The 21,274-nt window shown below is 41.2% G+C and overlaps 1 protein-coding gene across 1 annotated transcript in view; it reads right to left on the bottom strand.

The window, feature by feature from the left end:
- Nucleotides 1-1,071: 1,071 nt before the first annotated feature.
- Nucleotides 1,072-21,274, bottom strand: part of SDC2 (syndecan 2) — a 115,626-nt gene continuing 95,423 nt past the window's right edge. The window contains exons 2-5 of the mRNA XM_012467967.2: nucleotides 19,434-19,545; nucleotides 10,473-10,606; nucleotides 4,355-4,490; nucleotides 1,072-3,465 (exon numbers count right to left, since the gene is read on the bottom strand). Coding sequence (XP_012323390.1) covers nucleotides 3,302-3,465; nucleotides 4,355-4,490; nucleotides 10,473-10,606; nucleotides 19,434-19,545 — 546 coding nt within the window. The 3' untranslated portion in view covers nucleotides 1,072-3,301. The remainder of the gene's footprint in view (nucleotides 3,466-4,354; nucleotides 4,491-10,472; nucleotides 10,607-19,433; nucleotides 19,546-21,274) is intronic.

The following is a 21,274-nucleotide window of genomic DNA, read 5'->3' as shown; positions in this document are numbered from 1 at the left end:
GAGACAGAGTGGGACAGAACTGATTTTGATACTGTTTTTACCACTGAAAGATATTGTTTTACCCTTTTAAATTTTTCTGTGCTGACTTAATGTAATTCCCCAGAAATGGCCAAGTCTCAAATTTCACTATTGTCATAAAATATTAGAACTGAAAAGAACCTTAGTGATCACTCAATTCAGACTACTCCATTTATCATCTGGCTTAATTTTTATTGGAAACCTCTTAGGGTCTCACTGTTGTCTGTTGGGGGCTCAGAGTTTAGAAATACACATTAGAGATAGTGTTGCTCAAAGTTGTTGCCTTTTTTGGTACTACCAAGTAGGTTTAAAAATATTCTTTTCTCGACCACCCCCTTATGTATTTGTAACGCTATAAAGATCACACTTACAAGATTAACCCCACAATATTTTTAGGTTTTATATTTTTGCTCACCTAACATCTTTCCTTGATGTTTCAAAATGTCTAAGATATTAAAGAATTAAGCCCCTTAAAACTATGAAGTAGGACACAGTAGTTTCTTCAGGGACACTTGAAGAAGGTAATTGTATTCTACTTAATTAGCTTACTCTCCTAGACCCTAACAGACTATATCCATAACAAAACAGTGAATTTTGTCTAACTTGCAAAGAAGTGCATTAACAAAAAATTAATTCACTAAGTGTTTGATGTCAAACTATCAACTCTCAACATTAAGAGATGGCAATTTTTATAATCTTGTTCAATTTTATTAAACAGGTCCTAATCCTGAAATTCAGGTACTATTCACCTGCAGCTAAATCTGAAAACCAAAACCAAAACCCAAGTGCTATTTCCCCTATGGGCTGAAAATGGGACAGTGTGACTATTTCAAGTCTCTCAAACACAAAGCCGTATTCACTCAAGGAAAATCATTTACATGTGGTTAAGGAAACAGGAAATTTTCACATTGGCTTTCATATTTATATTTTACCAAAAATTTCCTGAACTCAGTAATCATTACTACCACTTTTTATAGTATTATTTACTGCATCTTAAAAAGAAAAACTAAGCAGAAAGTGTACAGTTGAAGAAAACTGGATGTCAGTCTACAATGATTTACTTTTGGCATGACAGACTTTATTTTGGCACTTTCACAAATATTTTGCTTTACAGCAGTGACAAAATATTTGCCAGAAATTTTTCTTTTCCTGGCACGGATATTCCAAGCAGTTGTTATTCTTTGAATTGAATTTCACTCTGCTTTGCACAGTTAGAGGTATACCCGTTCCTACCCTCTGTTACTGAGGGACACTGTGTGGCTTTAGAAGGCGCTATCGTTTCCTTTAGTCACTCTAAAGTGAATTGATTCTGTAAGTGATGGGGCAGGAATTTGAGAATTAATTAAGGCCATTAAGGACTTAAGTAAACACTGTTCCAAGTGTTGCTTAAAAAAAATTGTTTTTAATGAATTCTGTGGCAATTCCAGGGAATGCTCTCCAAATAAAGTATTCATACTTTATTAAAAGTAAATTGTATGTTGGAAAGTTGCTGTTTTTACTGTCTTCTTCCTTCTTGGACGGCTCTCAGTTTAAAACAAAATTAATGGTAAAATAGAAAAAGGAAATGTTTAGTACAGAAAGTACCAGCCAGGGTACCCTCATACCTCCATCTCCTTCCCCAGGTATCACTCTTTCCAGCCACTTCAATCCTAAAGCGGTGAGGCCCTCATTTTAACACACAGAGCCTCCCTGCCTATCTTCCTTCCCTGTAATGTGAGCTACTATAGTCCATTTATAAGTTCTTTAGTTAAGTTTCAGTAGACATTTGGAGCACAATTTCATAGGTAAATCAATCTATAGGCCTAAGCTTTAGATACCGACATCAGGAAAGCCCCCTTCAGATCTTTGGAATTTATAGTCTTAAAAGTTCTTTGCAAAAGCAGGCATCCGTCTTAATATTGCCAACAGCTATTCTATAAAGGTTGCAAACTTCAAACTTCCCTGGCAGCTTTCCAATATCTCTACCTAGACACACACAGGATAATACATTTAGATTTCCTCTGGCCAATTCAGAAGTGAATCTGGTAACAAACAGTCTCATCGACAGGCTCTTTGGTGTTGATTTACAGACGTTGTGGAACACTTAGAAATCAAACCCACGTCATCCTTGAGAGCAGACGGCCGTTAGCAAAGGGGAGATGTACATTTGATCAAAAATGCACAAAATTTATAACAGTGACATTTTCATTATTAGGCCACATGATTTATTCAGTAGTTTTTATGTTCCCAAATTACAATTTATGTCTATTCATAAGACTACAAAAGTTACCATTAGAATTGTCTGTGCTTATAAAATACCAACTTTTTTTAAACTGTTATATATACTCATTAACACCAGTCTGCAACAGGTTACATAGAATCAGAGGCACTTCAAAGGCTTAAAAAGACGTTTACAACTTAAATGCATTTTTAAGAACAAAAACTGATTTTTCTTTAAACCTCTACTTATACCTTCAAATTGCAAGAAACTAACAAATACAGTGGCCAAAGGAATCTGCAGCAACTTCTTAAAACACTGTTAGCATCTTTGGGTTTGCTGAGGCTTGTCAGTAACTTACATCAAATCCTCCCAAAAGAAGGTCTGATTAGATAGATATGACTAAACAGTTTTGTAGTAATAATCCAATTTTACACATTAATTTGCTGTGGCAAGTCTGCCCAAAGCTACAGATAATAAAAAATAAAGCAAGTGTAAAATGGATAGTCTGACACTGAAAAATTTATACAAAGCAGAAGTTAAAGTTTACATATTTGAAAATCACATATACACTAGATTACCATTATCTGAATTTTCCAAAGACAAATTGCACCATGACAGCTACAAAAGGCATAGGGTTTGGTTTTAAGGGCACAAGAAGGGAGGGCAGAGGAGAGGAGGGTGACAACAGATAAATTAACAAAGTAAGACCAACTTGATAAGGTCAATCTGAGACATGCTGACACAAATGAAACAGCTTTCATCTTTGCGTCATAGGAAAAAGACAATCATTTTGTATTTGCGCATAAAAGTTTAAACCAATTCCATGAACATCGAGGGTTTTCATAACATATTTTGCCACTGCTATTCACAGAACACTGCAGATGTTAAATTTTAATTTTATGATGTTCTAAAGAAATAGATGAAAAGTCTTAAATACAATGGGATTTTTATCATTAAAGTGCCTGAATGGCTCTTTAATGAAAAAAAATAAAAACAAAAAAACAAAGGTCTTCATTATTCTATGCAAAAGCTTTATTTCGAAAAGTTCAGTGATCTCATAAATAGAGACACTAAGTTGGTGTTTTATGCATAAAACTCCTTAGTAGGTGCCTTCTGATAAGCAGCACTGGATGGTTTGCGTTCTCCAAGGTCATAACTTCCTTCATCCTTCTTTCTCATGCGATACACCAGTAGCAGGATAAGAAAAATTGCAAAGAGAAAGCCAATGACTCCACCAGCAATGACAGCTGAAATAACCAAATGAAGATGACTTTAGAAGAGATTCGAGGGTTGCGGACATTAGCTTTGTTGTCAAGCCCAGTCTATGTACACTTTTATACGAGGCTTAATTTGAAAACCCCAACTGAAAAAAAAAACTGGATTCAATGAAGCAAGCAGGTAACTATGTAAATCTGAAACTCCTCAGGAAGGTACAATTATTTCTTTGATTAGTTTTAGTAATACCACCCAAAAACCTCAATAAGAAAAATCTGGCCATGATCTTAATGAAAACTACTTTTGTCTTTTCAGTAGTCACATTTCATATTCTAATTTTCTAATTGCTTTTTTAACGCAAAACATAGTATAATTGACTTAAAATTTGAGTATATATGAAAAAACATGCAAATTTATTTCTATTCTTGCATTTGAGACCATCAAGTGTTCTTAAATCTTGAAAACTTCCCCCTTTAAAATATTTGCACGTCCATCCAATTAAGTTAAAATAGAAACAACATTCTTAACACTTTGGGCAGTACTTAAGTGAACTGCCTTCCCGCTAAAGAACTTTTCTTTATTTTGAAATGTAGGATGCCTTAGAGCAAGACTGATGGATCTTCCCACTCTGCCATCTCTCTACATCCAGCTGCTCTGGATCAATTCAGATGTTAACTTTCCCTCTTCTAGGCTACCTCCCATCACCTGCCCAATGGCTGGCCAAGGGGTAGGTTGAAGGAGCTGGCAGACAATAATGACAATGTTTGCTGAGCCTCTTGCTTCTTTCTCTGGAAGGAAGGGCCCTCAAGACTGCTTTCAGCAGAAAGGTGATAGCAAGCTTTGCTGAACTTTTAAATACCACTCAGACTAACAGAGGCCTAGGTAGGCACCCTCCCACCTGACGCCCACCAGGCTACTCACCTGCTAAGACTTCTGTTCGTTTAAACAGACTGTCTGAGTGTTTCTCAGTATACACATTTGTATCCTCTTCAGCTGGGTCATTTTTCCTTTCTGAGTCAGAGAGGTGACCTTTCTCTTTGTCAGTTTCCTCAGGTGACTGGTATGGGAAACAGGGAAAGATTACATTGATTTAAGAAAATATGCTGGAAAGAAGAAATAATAGATGAGTATATTCCAAAATTCTTTTTTTTCCCCAAAGAATGTTTAGGAAATAATTGGAATAATCACTTGTATGATGTTTATAGCAATGGGTGAGTGTCATGATGGACACACATGTAGTTCATGGTTTTGCATAACACCCATCGCATGATCAGGCAAGACAGAGAGCTAGTGAGTTCACAATAATCCTAAGGACATAGTGAGGTTGTTTTAGTGGACATTTTCTAAGATCTCTACTTTCTCACCACTCTTCTGACTTCAGGTCACCATCTCCCTCCAACTGCGCCAGCCCAAGAGCACTGCCCCAATTCTCCTTACTCCTTCACTTCTGAGCTATACAGGGCACTACAACAACAGCTCCTTTTCAGATATCCTCTCACTCCTGACTGAGTTTTTCCTGTCCCCACTCTGTGGCGAACAACCCCTCAGAGCCTTACTCCTAATGCTTCCCCTTAGTCACATTTCCTTCAGCAACCCTGGACCAGGACTTCCGGGGACTTGGGTTATCCAAGTGGCTCCTCCCTGACCATACCATACTTCCTTTCTGCACCTTGGTTTCCTCACCTGTCTAATGAATGACACTCAGAGGGTCCCGGACACTCCACACTGCTCAAGTAGAAATCTATGGGAATACCTCTCACAGCCTCATCTCTAGTCAGCATTATTCCCAACAAGCCAGCAGCCTGCAGGACATTAACTGCTGGCTGCACCACCTTTAACTCTACTCGTCAAGTCTAAGTAGTCATTAACTCATTGCTGAATCAGATCAGCCTTCTTTTCTATTCCCATTAATGGCGGTGTATTTGGGGGTGTTCCCAAGCTATTTATTTGGGCACATTTTATATCGTATGTTTTCCATGTCACAGCACTGTCAATTTGCCTCCCACCATGCTCTCACATTACATTCTCCCCTTAGGCTCTCATTGCCACAGCTTTGTTCGGGTTGCTAGCACATCACACTCCAGCTCCTGTCCTGCATCGACCTCAGAACTGCATGTGTTGGGTAGCTCCCAGTCCTCTCCCAACACGCCACTTATTCCCAGCAGAAAACCCTGTGAGGTCATTTCCACCACCTCTTCATTATCAAAAATGATCCTTAACATCTGTGCTACAGTTCAACAGTCCCCAACCTTTCCATGATGGGAGGGTAGGGGTGGGAATGAAACTATTCCACCTGAGATTCTCCTAAGGAGCACAACCTAGATTCCTGGCACACACAGTTCACAACAGCGTTTGCGCTCCTAGCTCCTATGAGAATGGGGCGCCTCTGTTGACCCGACAGGAGGTGGAGCTCCGTTGGTAATGCTCACTCACTTCCGGCTGTGCCGCCTGCTTCCTACCAGGCCACCGGTACTGGTCCGTGGCCCCGGGGGCGGGCGGGGACCCCTGCTCTAGTTCATGCAGTTCTATCCCCAGTCCAAATGTTTCACTTCTTTTACTATATGTTTGTACTTAATGAAGCCTTCTCTGATCTTTTACCTCCCTAAACCCCATAATTATTTACATAGAAATGATCTGTTGCCTTTCTAACTCTCAGCACCATCACTGGCCATCTTATGTGAATCACCCAAGGTTCCATTGATCCACATTAGCCAAAAGGCATTGAAAAATAATAATAAAAAAATACAGGCCTACTACTAGAGGTTCCATTTCAGTGGGTCTGGGGTGAGGAAGCTGGCACTGATTTTTATTGCTATTTAAGTTCTCCAGACAATTCTGTAGTTTAAGAACCAGTGGGTTAGAGAAGTCCCACTCAAAGGAGTTGTTCCTTCTCTAACAGTCTGAAGTTCTTTTTGGCCAACACCACTCATGAAAACACTGTCAACTTCGGTTGAGGTTTAAAGACTAAATGTGGCTGGGTGGGGAGTCCAGGATGACAGGATCATTCGAGATCAGCCTGGAAAACATACTGAGACTTTGTCTCTAAAAAAAAATTTTTTAAATTAGCCAGGTATGGTGCTGTGCACCTGCAGAGGATCTCTCTATCCCAGGAGTTGGAGGCTGCAGTGAGCTCTAATTGTGCCACTGCATTCTAGCCTGGGTGACAGAGTGAGACCCTGTCTCAAAAAAAAAAAAAGACTGCAGACAATAATCCTTCTCAGCTCTACTACTCTTCCTAAGTTCCTAAGAGCTTCCTATCATCTTCATTAAGACTCCACAGACTCTAACATACCATGGCTCAGCAAAGCAATTGATTGCTTTCCAAAGGCTACAGTTCATCCAAAATGGCAGCCTGCTAGTTAAGTCTAGAGGCTTAAAGGGCATAATAAGAAAAGACCTCACCTTCTTGGGTTTTTGTGCAAGTAGCTCCTGTGGGACCCCGACCACATCATACTTCTTTTCTGCACCTTAAGGCCACCCTCATTGCTAGGAAGGGCCATAAGCTAGACCAGGGGATCCATTTGCACTCTAGGGTATGTAAGATCAATGTCCCTGCCTCAGCCAGCAGAACACTAGGCTTCCACTGAAGGTGGTATGTAATAAAGTATAATAAAGGGTAACTGTGGTTCCCAAGTTGCAAGAAACTCTATACTACCTTAAACCTCAACTTGCCATGATTTGCAAAAAGCAGAGGCCACAGAGAAATGTTCATTTCACTGGTGCACAATTTGCACTGAAAATGTCACTGTCCTCTCTATTACTAAGAGAGAAGAAAATGTGATAGGCCTTCCCAGGCCTTCAGGTACCAAAGTAAAACCAAAGACAGCAGCTCATTGACAGTATTTTTCCTGAGTTTTTTTCTATTCTTCTCATGAAAACCCCATCATTAATTGGCTGCCTGGTGGAAGGAAAGGTACCAGATCAGAGAATGGATTACCTGGGTTCTAGTCTAGAAACCTTTCTCTGCTCATTAGCACTGCTTTGCTATTATAGGTTAGAAAAGGGAAGAAAAATCTCAAATAGGTGAATGCTCAGGTTTGTGACTAGGGAGAGAGGTAAACAGGTTCTGGTGGGGAATGAAATGGACATAAGTAGTTACTGTCATATGAGAGACTGAGTTTAATGTATCCATAGCCACATCATCTTTGTCCTATTATTATTACGAATCATATGGTTTTACCTCAGGATTTTTGAGTCCCTAAGGTCATTTAAGAGAATTGATCTTTTCAGTTTCCTCTGACTCAGCTTCTGATCTGGCAGGCAGAACAAAGCGTGCAACCAGGGATCTGAGAGTGTGGGGACTGAAGGACTCCATGGAACTGGAGACACCCTTACAGCTGGAGATGCAGGAGCCTCAAGCTGCTCTGGGTGGAAAATTCATTTCTGAAGTAAAAATGTTTTATCTCATGGAAGCAGAGGCTTGACTAAGAAAAAACCATTTTGCAATATGGAACTAATCTGAAATACCTTAACTCTTGTATGAATATATGTGCAAAATGCAACTGCAAAAAGGCAGCAGGGGCGATTAAATGAGGCCAAGTAAAGATCTGCCACATCCATATCTGATTGTTTGGACGCCATGGAAATGAAACAGAAGTAAAAGCTTATGAGTGATCCTCTGCTCAAACAAATAACGAGATTTCTTTTTTACATTTTAGTCACTTAAATTTACAACAAACTAGATAGGATATCTGTAACAGTGACATTAATGCCACTGTGAGACCAATTCAAAAGCAAAATCTACACTAATGGTATCCTAAAGGCAATGTTCAATTCAGCTGTACCACATAAACAGCAAAATGAAAAATTTTATCATTATTATTCATGTTATTCATGATCAATATTATCATTATCAGTGCTGAGAACAGCATTCAACACATAATGAATAGCACTCACAAATGGATGAATTTTTATTATTACTACATTGAACACAAATGATAGTAAGAATATAAATGTATTAAAATCTTTTGGGCTCCTTCATTTTTAAATTCACCTGCCAAACTTCTATATTTTTTATTTCAATCTGATGCAATTACTTCCTAAGATCAATTTTTCAAAACATAAATTAGTGGTCGGTCCATTGTTAAGAAAACAGAACTCTATGTCAAGTTAAGTCTTGCTTAGGATACAACTCTTTATCACTACAAGCCAAAACTCACCCAGGGGAGTTTCTTCCCTCAAGCTAGTGAGTCCTAACTGTCGTTGACTTCAACAGACTTAGTCAAGAGAAGTGGTCAAATAAAAATGTGGTAAAAGCCAAATGCATCTTTATTAGATGGTAGATAACTGTGCTACACACTCTGAGGCATTCAGTCTTCCTACCACCAATTGCACCTGCACTTTTCATTTCTCCCTTTCTTTTTTTGTTTCATTCACTCAACTGATATATTGATACAGTAGCTTATATGCATGGACCCAGCACATGCCAGGTGAGTCGGCCTCAGTTCTCACAGGGCTCTCCTTGCCTTCCTACCACCTGGCTTGTGAAATCAGTCTACCGCTAACAGTAATTGACCCTTCTTGGTCCTACAGAGAGCACTTCAATCTGGAGAGGGCTGGCTTCCTGGCTGCTCCACATCTGCAGAAACCCATCCAGCTGTGCCATTCACCATTCCAGTCACACACACTGTGGGGATGGAGGAAGAGGAGGAAGAACAAATGTAAGAGTAAGAAAAGCCCACATGCATTCCTGCCTGAAGAGGGGATGCTTCTTACTCCAAGGAAGGCCTGTCACCACCTTCATCAAACAGCCTTCCATATCCACATCCTGTCTGCTGCTAAAGCTTGGCAGCATCTTATTTCTAATCAACAGATGGGTGAGCTCCAAAAGGGGATGCTTGTGCTTCTGAGTTTTCATAAACCATATGTTACCCCTGTACTGACTGCAAAGTCTAACACTACAGTTATTACACATGTTCATTTGGTGACTTGGCTTGGTCTCTTCTGCCCCACCAAATTCAGTGAATGCTTACAGAATGCTGACTAGGTCTCAGGTGCCACGCTACATGCACTCACATTTCATCTTCTTAACAGACCATAGGAAATGGGTTCAGAAACTAAGAAATGTAGACTGGACCCAGGATTTGAAATTTAGGTCTTTGCCAGACTTTCATATGCATGTTCTAACTTCAGTGGGTTACATATTAGTGGATGGTCAGCTAACTGCAATATTAACAAGGTCAGAATCACAAGCTCCAAGTTTTCATTAGCTGGTCAGTTCTAAGGCCAAAGACCTTATTCTGAATAAGTCAGCTCTCAAAATGAATATATATACAGATGTACATTTGTATGTACACATACAGATGTTCATCATCATCATTGAGAGAGGTCAAGGATTACATATACTAATGGCAGGTCTAAGAACACTTTGAGAAATGACTTATTGAGACTAGGACCATCTCAAGACATAACTGCTTTTTATTATATAACCTGCAACCAGGAAACTAAAGAAACAGGGCTTTGCTTTTTAACTGGGCTTCAGACGTTCCTTAAGGAAGGCTGGAACAGTGCACGGTGGCTCATGCCTATAATCCCAGCACTTTGGGAGGCCAAGGCTGGTGGATCACGAGGTCAAGAGATCAAGATCAGCCTGGCCAACGTGGTGAAACCCCATCTCTACTAAAAATACAAAAACTAGCTGGGTGTGGTGGCGCATGCCTGTAATTCCAGCTACTCAAAAGGCTGAGGCAGGAGAATTGCTTGAACCCGGGAGGCGGAGATTGTAGTGAGTCATGTAGAAAATGTAAAAAACAGTGGTATATAATCTGGGCCTAGATGACAGAAATCATAAGTGGGTAAATACCAAAATGATCAAAAAGAGTAAGGAAGAGCCATTTATACCACTACCATGAAAAGACCATTTGTCCTTACACAATTTTAAATGAGGCCTCTTAAAAGAACTGCTGTGATACATAGTTCTTGATGGGTAGCTCCAAAAAGAAGAAAATAAAATAATAAAAAAGGGACTGTCATATACAGTCAGTAAAGTGGAGCATTTATAATAACCTGATAATGCAATACAATACAAAACAGAACACACCTTTGTCTGAGCAGGTATCTTGTTCTGTATATTCAGCGTCGTGGTTTCCACTTTTGGAGCAGCACTAGTGAATGGTATCTTTGGCAGTGGTCGAGATGTTGTCAGCTCTGGACTCTCTACGTCCTCACCAGCTCCTGGAAAAATAGGCAATCATGACACAGATGTCTCCATTATCAGATACTATTGCCTGAGTTGACACTGACAGAATCATGTTCTTTCAAAATGCTGCCTCCTTAAGACTTCAGTACAAAGCTTCCTGTGGTCTTCACCATGATGAAGAGATTCCAAAGGTGTCTGTGGGTAGCCTGGCAAGTTTTTCCTTAATATTATTATCCTCAACACTCAAGTAGCCCTTCTTTCACTTGCATGTTTCATTCTCCCTGTTTGACAAGATTTTTTCCAATCTACATGGAAACATGCTCCATTTCCATTTTAAGAATACAACAGGCAGGGTGTGGTGGCTCATACCTGTAATCTCAGCACTTTGGGAGGCTGAGACAGGCAGATCATGAGGTCAGGAGATTGAGACCATCCTGGCCAACATGGTGAAACCCCATCACTACTAAAACTACAAAAATTAGCCAGGCATGGTGGCACGCAACTGTAATCCCAGCTACTCCAGAGGCTAAGGCAGGAGAATTGCTTGAATCTGCAAGACGGAGATTGCAGTGAGCCGAGATTGCAACCACTGCACTCTAGCCTGGGCAACAGGGCGAGATTACATCTCAAAAAAAAAAAAAAAAAAAAAAAGAAAAGAACACAACAAAACAAAACACAAAACAGGAAAACTCTCCCATAGCTCCATAGCTGACTCCTTATTTCATGTGAGTTCCTGCCCTCTCTCCCCATTGTACAGGCAGATTCTTTCAATGGAGGTGGATACTCACTAGCTCTTGTCCTCACCATCTTCTCCACACTACATTCTACTCCCTCCAGGAGCATTTTCCCTGTCATCACTATTAGTACTGTTTTGTTAAGGTCACAAGTATCCACAGCACCCAATGGCACTTTTCAGAATCACCTTCCTCTTGTAGAACTTCCTAGCACGATCACACATTGTCAAGTGCCATCTGACAAACCCTATTTCTTTGGGCCCTTATGAGTTCCTGGCTTCCCCCTCACCTTTCTGGCTTTTCCAAGTCTCCATTCTGGTTTATCCTCTTCTACCTGAACACCAAATATCAAAGAGTGTCTGAAGGTCTGTCCCTAGGTCTCTTCTTACTCTATACTTTCTCCCTCATCCATGTCCATAACTTCAATAAGGGATGATCTAAGCACAGATGATACCTAAATTTACATCATTGGCTTTTACCACCCCTCTCAAAGTCAGATTCATATATCCAGTGGGCTACCTGGCATTTTCACTTGAATGATTAAAAGGTACAACACACCTCTAAACATGTCCAAACCAGAACTCATGATCCTTTTGTCTTCTCCCCATGTGACCTTGCAGTGACTGAAACCCTCTGTTCCTATACACCAAAAACTCTGACTTCCTCTTCCTCACCTTGTTTTTGAATCCATTATCCAGTCCTATCCTATCCTTATCTTATTATCCCTCCACTCCTAACACTTTTCTATAGTTCCAGAGACACCACTGCAATCCAAGCCACTGTGACCTTTCCATAAACCACTGTACCTGCCTTCTTCCTAACAGGCCCCTTTCAGCCCAGTCCTCTGGCCACAAATTGTCTACTGACTTCATCATCCCCTTGTTTAAAGCTCTTACAATGGTCCCCCACTGCTCTTGGAATAAATATATTAAGAAATGCCTCAGTCCAGGCTTGTGTGATCCAGCCTTTGACTTGCCTTCTCAGCTTCCTTGAGCATCATTTACCTGTTGGCTCCTGTGCGCCAGCCATGATCCTAATCCTTCTGCCAGAAAATCTCACCTACTTAATTCCTAATCTACTCCCAGACCTCAGGGAAAACCTACCCTCTGTATTAGGTCAGAGATCTCTGTTAAATGGTTTTTAGCGCCACCCTTCTTACCCTAATTGCACTTATCACAAATTTATAATTATGCATTTGTGTGTGTAACTATTAATTAAAATCTCCCCTACGAGACTGGAAACTCTGTAAGGCAAGGAATTGCTCACTGAGGGCCTAACATAGTATCTAGGACATAACAGGCTCTGATCTGGTATTTGTTCAACAAGTGACTTTCTGGGCACGATTTCTGTTTGTTGTTGCTTTTTCACCAGAATAGCATTTGAGAATTTCTGACATTCAAATACAACATTCCTTTTAAGTTGATCATTTGTCAAATTTGTAACAACTCAAATAAACTGAAACTCTGTAACTCAAACTAACCAGGCTTCCTCAGACAACAATGAATGATAAATACCTCTAAATTCCTCAAACAAAAGTAATTGGGTATTTTCTACAGAATAGTATCAATGCAATAAGCAGGTGGGACAGCAACAGGTAACATGCTGGAAACATGTGCAATGGCTATGGTTCATTTCTTTCTTTTTCTTTTCTTGTTCTGTCACCCAGGCCAGAGTGCAGGGGTGCGATCATGGTTCACTGTAGCTTCAAACTTGCAGTCTCAAGCAATCCTCTCACCTCAGCCTCCTGAGTAGCTGGAACTAAACGTATGCACCACTGTGCCCAGCTAATATTTAAAAAAAATTTTTTTTTGGTAGACATGAGGTCTCAACTATGTTGCCAGGCTGGTCTCAAGCTCCTGAGCTCAAGGGATCCTCCTGCCTGGGTCTCCCAAAGTGTTGCGATTACAGGTACGAGGCACTGTGCCTGGCTCCTGGCCGGTTCTTTTCTTAATATATCAACTGTCTCCTTTAATTTCAAAACATATACATTTACTATTATAGAGAAGAAACGGCAGGGCATGTTGGAATAAATATAGGGTTTGGTATTTAAAAAGCAAACAAATCTATTACTGGTTTTGGCATCTATTAGCTCTGTACTCTTAGGCAAGTAATACTTGAGTCTTATTTTCTTCATCTGTAAAATGGAGCTAATAATAACTAACCCACAAAGGTACATATATGTCACAGATACATATCTCACAGACAGATACATATTTAAAGCATTCTGCATACATGAACTGTTATGTATATACAGGTCATTAATAATGATGGGTCCAGAAATAATATGCTTTGTTATCAGCTGACTTAATTATCCACCAACATTTTACATACAATTTGCTTGATTTGTTCCTACAATGAATCATTTTCTTAAAAAGAATAAAACTTCAATGAGAAATGAAAAATTTCAATCAAGAGCTTTTAAAGACCCCCTTGTTTCCCAAGTTATCAATATGAGTCATCAACCTAGAAGAGGGATGAATCTGTATGAGGGAAGAGATATTTGTAAAGTAGAAAATTCCCCTTAAGCTGGCACTTTTGAAGTTAGAGACAGGGTTGGGCGCGGTGCCTCATGCCTGTAATTCCAGCATTTTGGGAGGCCGAGGAGGGTGGATCACGAGGTCAGGAGACTGAGACCATCCTAGCTAATACGGTGAAACCCTGTCTCTACTAAAATGCAACAAAAAAAATAAAAATAAAAATAAATACAAAGAATTAGCCAAGCATAGTGGCATGTGCCTGTAGTCCCAGCTACTTGTAGGAGGCTGAGGCAGAAGAGTTGCTTGAACCCGGGAGGCAGAGGTTGCAGTGAGCTGAGATTGTGCCACTGCACTCAAGTCTGGGCGACAGAGCGAGACTCCATCTCAAAAAAAAAAAAAAGTTAGAGACAGATGGGCAATCTATCTCAGATGGCTCCGTTGTTTTTATTATCTTTATTAAAAACATTAACCCTCTTGCTCAAACCAGAAATCTGGGAGCCCTGCTAAGTACCTCCTCCTTCAGGTCCCACTGTCTGAAACAGACTACCCCAAGGCCTGTTCTCCCTGTCTGAAATAGACTACCCTAGGCCTGTTTCCACCTGGGAAACTTCTGCTCACACTATCAAGTCCAGCATCAATGTCATGCCCTCTCTGAAGGCTTCCTTGTTCTCTCCATCAGGGCACTGTTTCTGTCTCTATGTTCCCACACTGATTCTCTTATCTTTTTTGTTACGTATTTATTTAGAGACGGAGTTTCACTCTTGTCACCCAGGATGGAGTGTAATGGCACGATCACGGCTTACCGCAACCTCTGCAACTCAAGTTCAAGCAATACTCCTGACTCACCCTCCTAAGTAGCTGGGATTACAGGCATGTGCCACCATGCCTGGCTAACTTTTCTATCTTTCATACAGACGGGGTTTCGTCATGTCAGGCTGGTCTTGAACTCCTGACCTCAGGTGATCCACCAGCCTCTGCCTCCCAAAGTGCTGGTATTACAGGCATGAGCCACCGCGCCAGGACTTATTATCTTTTTAAAATAACATTTTCTTTTATTTATGGTATGAATGTGTCTCCCCAAAATCCATATGTTAAAACCTAACCTCCAACGCCATAGTATTAAGAAGGGGGCCTTTAGAAGGTGACTAGGTCATCAGGGCAGGGCCCTCACGGAATGGAATTAGTGGCCTTTTAAAAGAGACCTAAGGGACACTGTCCCCTTTGCCATGTGAGGATGCAGCAAGAAGGCACCATCTAAAAAGCAGAGAAAAAGCCCTCACCAGACACCAAATCTGCTGTGCCTTGATCTGTGACTTCCCTGCCTCCAGAATTGAGACCAATAAATTTATACTCTTCATAAACTACCCGGTCTAAAGTATTTTGCGATAGCAGCCTAAATAGACTAAGACAACTTATAAAAATAATACGTTTTTTAAAAGTACATTTGCATGTATGAATTTGGAAACACAGAAATACATAAAGGAATAAATAAAATTATCCTATCACCAGAGAAAACATTGTTAGGTTTTATTTACTGAAGTGTCCTTAGAACCTAGAATGGTGCCTGTTCCCCATGTACCGAGTGGTTAAGAGATACTTCCTCAATAAATAAATACCAGTGTGTCTTCTCCCCTTCTAATGAGCTTTTCATTTTTGACATGACAGTCCCACACTCTCAGAACTCTCGTGTCTCAGAACGTTCCTGTTTTATAGTATCCTGTTTTTGTGCCATGGTTTGAACATCTGCTTTTCTCTTTGAATTTACTATGTTTTTCCGTAAATTTTCTTTTTCCTGTGAGTGGCTGCCCTCTTCTAATTTGGGGGTTTCTCTTTCTCTCGTGTTGCAAGTTTTCCCTAAACGTCTGGGGAACCTTGGTTGCCTGTTTACACTGAAGAGGGCAACACTGAAAAGCGGACTAGAAGCTTTGAGCACACAGGAGAGGTGTGTCCAACGTGGGCATCGTCGGTTCATATAGAGCTGTGTGTTTTGTTGGAAAGCTCCCAATGCCACTCTCTTTGAGTTGGTCCAGCTTCCCAGAGGGGAGCTTCCCAGTCCCCTACCCAGAGGGTAAAGGACAGACTGCCAGTGTTCTGGGAACTGACTGGAAGAAGACAAGACAACTGGGGATCATATCACATTAAATTATTCTGAATCTAAGAATCATTCTCCCTGTTTTACATAAGGTACCCCCAGCCCCATCTGTTCCTGAAATACCCTTGGTCTCCATATTTCCTCTGAGGTCAAGGAATATGAGCCCCTTTGCTGCATGACAGAGGAAAGGAATCAGGGGATCTACTTGCTTCTTAAACCGACTTCCGGCCAATCATCCAGAGTTTAAGACCACTCTCACCCTCCATTTAATGCCACCAATTCCTAGGTCCCAAGAGATTGCGCTGTGTTAACTGGGTTGCTTCTTGGCTCTCCCCACTGGTGCCTAACTTGGCCTTCTGAAGCCTGCCAAGTCTACTAGCTCATCTTCTTCCCAGCTTTCTAAACTTCATGGCTTTTATTTTCCTTTACTGTTTTGTTTGTCCTTATGAGTTTAGGCCCAATTCTTTTATCATCAATTTAGTTGAGTATTGAAAGGATAGTGTTCAATCTGCCATCTTTAACCAAAGGTCTGTATTTTAATTCTTAAATTTTGGTTACACAGCACTTTCCTGTATTATGTCACCTGTCACAGGGTATCACAATGATTATTTCTCATGTTTTTATTTCTTTCATTACACTCTTGGTCCCCTACGGACAAAGACCAGGTCTTTCTCATCTCTGTGCCCCAAGAGCATGGCACAGTGCGTGGCACACAGCAAATGCCCAGGAAGTCCCCTCTGGGCCTTCAGCCATTTCTTCCACTCCACTTGCTTTTCTACTGCATAGCTTGACAGGAGAAGGGACAGATGGTACACCAGCCAAACCATGGGGTATTTTTAAGCTGGAAGCGGGCATGAGCTAGGCAAGGCCTCTTAATTCTAGAAGGGGTTTATGACACAAGGAGGCAGCACAGCAAAGGAATGAAAGAAAACACACTCTCATGCCCAACTCCCTTACTTTCTCACTATCCCGGCTCCATCACTTTCTAACACTGTGACCTGGGACAAGTCAATCTCTCTGTGCCTTAGGTTTTCTAATGGGAATCATCAAAATAATAACAGACTCTATCCTTTCAAAGATGTCATAGGGATGTCAGAGCAGTTCCTGACACACAGTTACACCTTCACAAATTTTAGCTCAAAGTACTGCTGCTTAATGCTAAAAAACAACATTCTTTCAGCGTAAGGTGGTTTCCAAAGTCAAGAACGAAGCTCTTTCACATCTTCACAGCAGCGATCTGCCTAAGGCTAGAGCCTTGGCAGAAACATTATGAGGCCCACGTTTAAGCCTCAGGTTGATCTATCTGATCAGTGGGTTCAGGATTTCAAATAACCCACCCCAACTCTCTTTTCCCTGGATGGGGTCCCGGGGGTCTGTAGAGGTTGGTGAAATCATTTTGCTGATTTGCTAAGACTGTCCTTAAGTTTAATTTAAAGCAAATAGTACACTTCAAGCAAATTTTCTTTAAATTAAACTTAAGGACAGTCTTAGCAAATCAGCAAAATGACTTCGCCAACCTGTACGGCCCTCTAACAACTCTTAGATTCTAAGATCTGTGAAATAGGAACAAAAAAAGTGTCCATATTTATTATTTCCTTGGACATATTGAAGATGACAGTTACAAAGTACTCTTGAGGTGCTAGAAAAAAAAGAGGTGACATGAGTGAAAGATATTTATAGAGCTGTGGGCTATGAAGAACAACTCTTTCCACACTCATTCTGCATGTGTGATATATATCACTCTCCCAAGAATAACTAGCGTTATTTTTACATTAGGACTGCATTGTAAGCTCATTGTTACTAGGTCAGCAAACACCTTTCTTGCCTTTCTCAGACTTTCTGCTTTTCAATTTAAAACACTCATGCTTACATGGCTAGATTTCTACCAAAGACACAACTGATTTTAATTTGTCTGGGTCATTCTGAAGCCAAGGCCAATCTGATCAGAAAAGTTATAGCAAATGTACATGTCTACCAATCTGTGGAATCTATTATAAAAACCCTAAAGCCAAAAAGGTCTGAATAAGTCCTGCCTACCATAGTGCTGACCACAAATTCCTGATTTGACTATTAATTAAGTATGTGAAAAGCTCTTCATTTTTTTGAGTTTCTTGGGCGTTGATATGGTTTGGCTCTGTCCGCAACCAAATCTCATCTTGAACTGTAGTTCCCATAATTCCCAAACGTTGTGGGAGTTGGTGGGAGGTCACTGACTCATGGGAGCAGTTACCCTCATGCTGTTCTCATGACAGTGAGTGATTTCTCATGAGATCTGATGGTTTCATAAGGGGCTTAACCCCCCTTCGCTCATACTTCTCTCAGCTGCCACCATGTGAAGAAAGGCATGTTTGTTTCTCCTTTTGCCATGACTGTGAGTTTCCTGAGACCTCTACAGGCATGCTGAACTGTGAGTCAATGAAACCTCTTTCCTCTATATTACCCAGTCCCTGTGTTATTAGCAGGATGAGAGTGGACTCATACAGGGGCCATTCCTAGAACAGGGGAAATATTTATCAGTTATGGTAGATCACAAATATGACCATAATCCCTTATTCCTCCTTGTACATATCCTCTGTAAATGTGACTTTATGAATCCTTTCACCAAGAAGTGGAGTCTGTTCTGGCCTTCTGACTTGCTTCAACCAATAAAATGTAGTAAAAGTGATGCTGTGCCAAGTTCTATGGCTTGGCTGCAAGAGGCTTTGCACACTTCTGCTTGCTGTCCCTGTGGAAAAATGGCTGGCCTACTAGAAAATGAGAGACCACACGAACTGGACCCAAGTCTGCTCAGCTTCCCCAGAGACAGGCGTACTCGAAGGCTGCAAACCCAACCTAAAGCTGTACACTCAACCTGCAGCTGACCATGACATGTGAGGGAGCCCAGTCGGCCCAGCCTACATCGCCAACCTGCAGAATAATGAGTTAAATGAGTGACAGTTACTTTAAGCCACCAAGTTTTGGGGTGGTTTATTATATAGCCTTAGAGTGGTAACAGATAACTATTAATAATATACTAAGGAATCTGAGGATGTCACTACATAATCATTTTACTTGGCTGTTGCATTTTCCTCCTCCAATACCATAGAAATAAAAAAGTGTAACTTCTTGGTCTCATCTATAGTTTTTAACATAGGATAGGTGGTTTTATAAAACTAGTGCTTGAGGGATTTCTTGAAGGGTGGTTTCCATGACATCACTCTGAAAGTCTTAATCATAAAATTAAAAGCTAATGTTGACAGAGCACTATGTCCCAAGCCCCTAAACCTAAGAGCTTTAGATGTGTCAACTCCCTTTTTATCCTCACGACAACCCTATGGTAAGAGTCATTGTTACTTTTCATTTTGTAAATGAGGAAACTGAGGCTCAGCAAATAAATTCTCAAGATCTCACAGCGTTAAGTGGCAGAGAGAGCTAGAATTAGCGTCCAGACCCTTTGATTCCAAAGACCATGCCCTTACCCACTGTGCATCCTGCCTGTCTCCTTGAAGTAAGCACAGTAAAATGTGTGTGCTCACATGCCTGGAGAATGGGGTCCAGTGTTAAGAAGCAGCCACCTTACCCGAGCCAGATGCAGAAGCGTAGTCATCGTCATCAATAGGATACACTCCTGAAGCATCTTCAATGGAGCTGTTGTCAAGGTACATGTCTTTATCAGACGTCAGCTCTGCTCTCTAAGAAAGGAAAGACAAGGGAGTCAGGATGGTGAGAGGGGAAGAAACACACTTGTGTATCTGACTGTTCAGGTGCATACTGCAGTGACCACCCCCCACTCCCACGGTCCTCTGAATCCGCATCTCTGGCCACAGTCTTCCTCAGGCACCCTGACAACTTACAGCATTTCAAGGGTGAGCATGGACTAATGCCTGCAAAGGAAGCCTACATCACTGAAACCAGTAGAATGAAAACAGTTCGAGACCTAAACTCCTATCTTGGGCTATTTTGTTACATTCCACTAAACTTACCTGACTTTCAGCCATCCCAATGCTAGTTATTAGCCATCTTGGCCATTTTCTATGTCACTCCCTTACTGGAAAGGGAATGAAACATTTAGGACTTTCTTGGGGATGTATGGAAAGGTATTACAACTTAGCTTAGGCTAAATAATCACCCAGGGATCCATCAAATCCTACCAGTGCTTGCAGGTCTGGCCATGCTCAGAACTTCACCGCTACAGATGAGAGCTCCCCAGTCACATAGGTCCCAGGGCCATGCAGGGCTTTCTACTCCAGCCAAGACCTGTGCCGAGGCCAGGCACAGTGCCCAGAGAGAAGCAGTGCCCGTGAGGCTCATCCGACAGGGAGAAAGCCCACTGCACGCCTGCATCTAGGGCTCATTGGCTTAGCACAGCCTTAATGACAAATACAGATAAATCCACATGAGCACATTCTCTTTCTATTACTGGCAACTGGTAACAGCAAATCACACGCTTAATATGGAGAGGGATCAGTCACTAAGTATACCAGTTCCACAGCTTCTTAACTCTTCAGTGAGAGTTCAGTATTAAAATTCAACCTAATCCTGCCAAAAGAAGAACTTGCATGAACTGGAGACAGAGTAGAGGTGTAAGACTTTAAAAAATGGTTTTAGTAAATTGATATTTTACCACCAGTATCTCACAAAAACCCAGAAAAAAATAAAAAATAAAGCAGACAGGCAGCTTTTAAACAACGCTTGTTTAGAAACAGGCAACACTCATGATTGCTCTGTTTTTAAAAATCATATAGAATGTTTGTTCCTAAAAGAAATTATAAGTAATGTTTCCCTGACTACATTGGCTTTCATTAGCTTTAACCTTAAAATAAAACTTTGTTTCAGCAGTCGCCATGATTGGAACCTTTTTAAGAGGACAGGTCCAACCCTCCGTAACAGTACCACTTTATTTTCTCAGGTTTCAGCGGCTGGCTAAACCTGAGCCCACATTCTCCACCAGGCCTCCATGCCAACTGACAGCAAAGTATGGGAATCTATTTTGTTTGAGCTATCACATTCGTGGATTCTGACAACTAAAACTTTAGGGACGTGTGCTCCAGTGACCTGGCTCGCAGGCATCCAGCGACCACCCTGAGCCAAGAGTGTGCTCCAACTTTTCTGCTAGAACCGTCAGAGCTTAACTCTGCAATCGGAGGTAGCCACCCTGTGTTACACTCGTCTCCAAGGCTGTCACCATTCCAGACTGTAATTCCCAAAGCTTGCGAACTGTGTCAGGAGCCCTCTGTTCCACAGCTCTATCATCAACTGCCTCCTCTTAGGCTCTTAGCTCCTTTAAAGGCAAAGCTCCCCTCCTCCAATCACAGCGCTTCTCATACAGTAGGATGCTCAGTAAACATCGCTTGGGTTGAACCACTGTTGGTGCTCCCACCTAAAAGCCATTCTCGGTCCTGGTTTTCTTAAACTTTGTCC

The sequence above is a fragment of the Aotus nancymaae genome, unplaced genomic scaffold, assembly GCF_030222135.1.
Source record: "Aotus nancymaae isolate 86718 unplaced genomic scaffold, 86718_ANA_hifiasm-v0.15.2.pri h1tg000036l, whole genome shotgun sequence".
Classification (NCBI taxonomy): domain Eukaryota; kingdom Metazoa; phylum Chordata; class Mammalia; order Primates; family Aotidae; genus Aotus; species Aotus nancymaae.
Note: the sequence above shows the minus strand (reverse complement) of the source record. Positions and strands in the feature narration are given on the sequence as shown.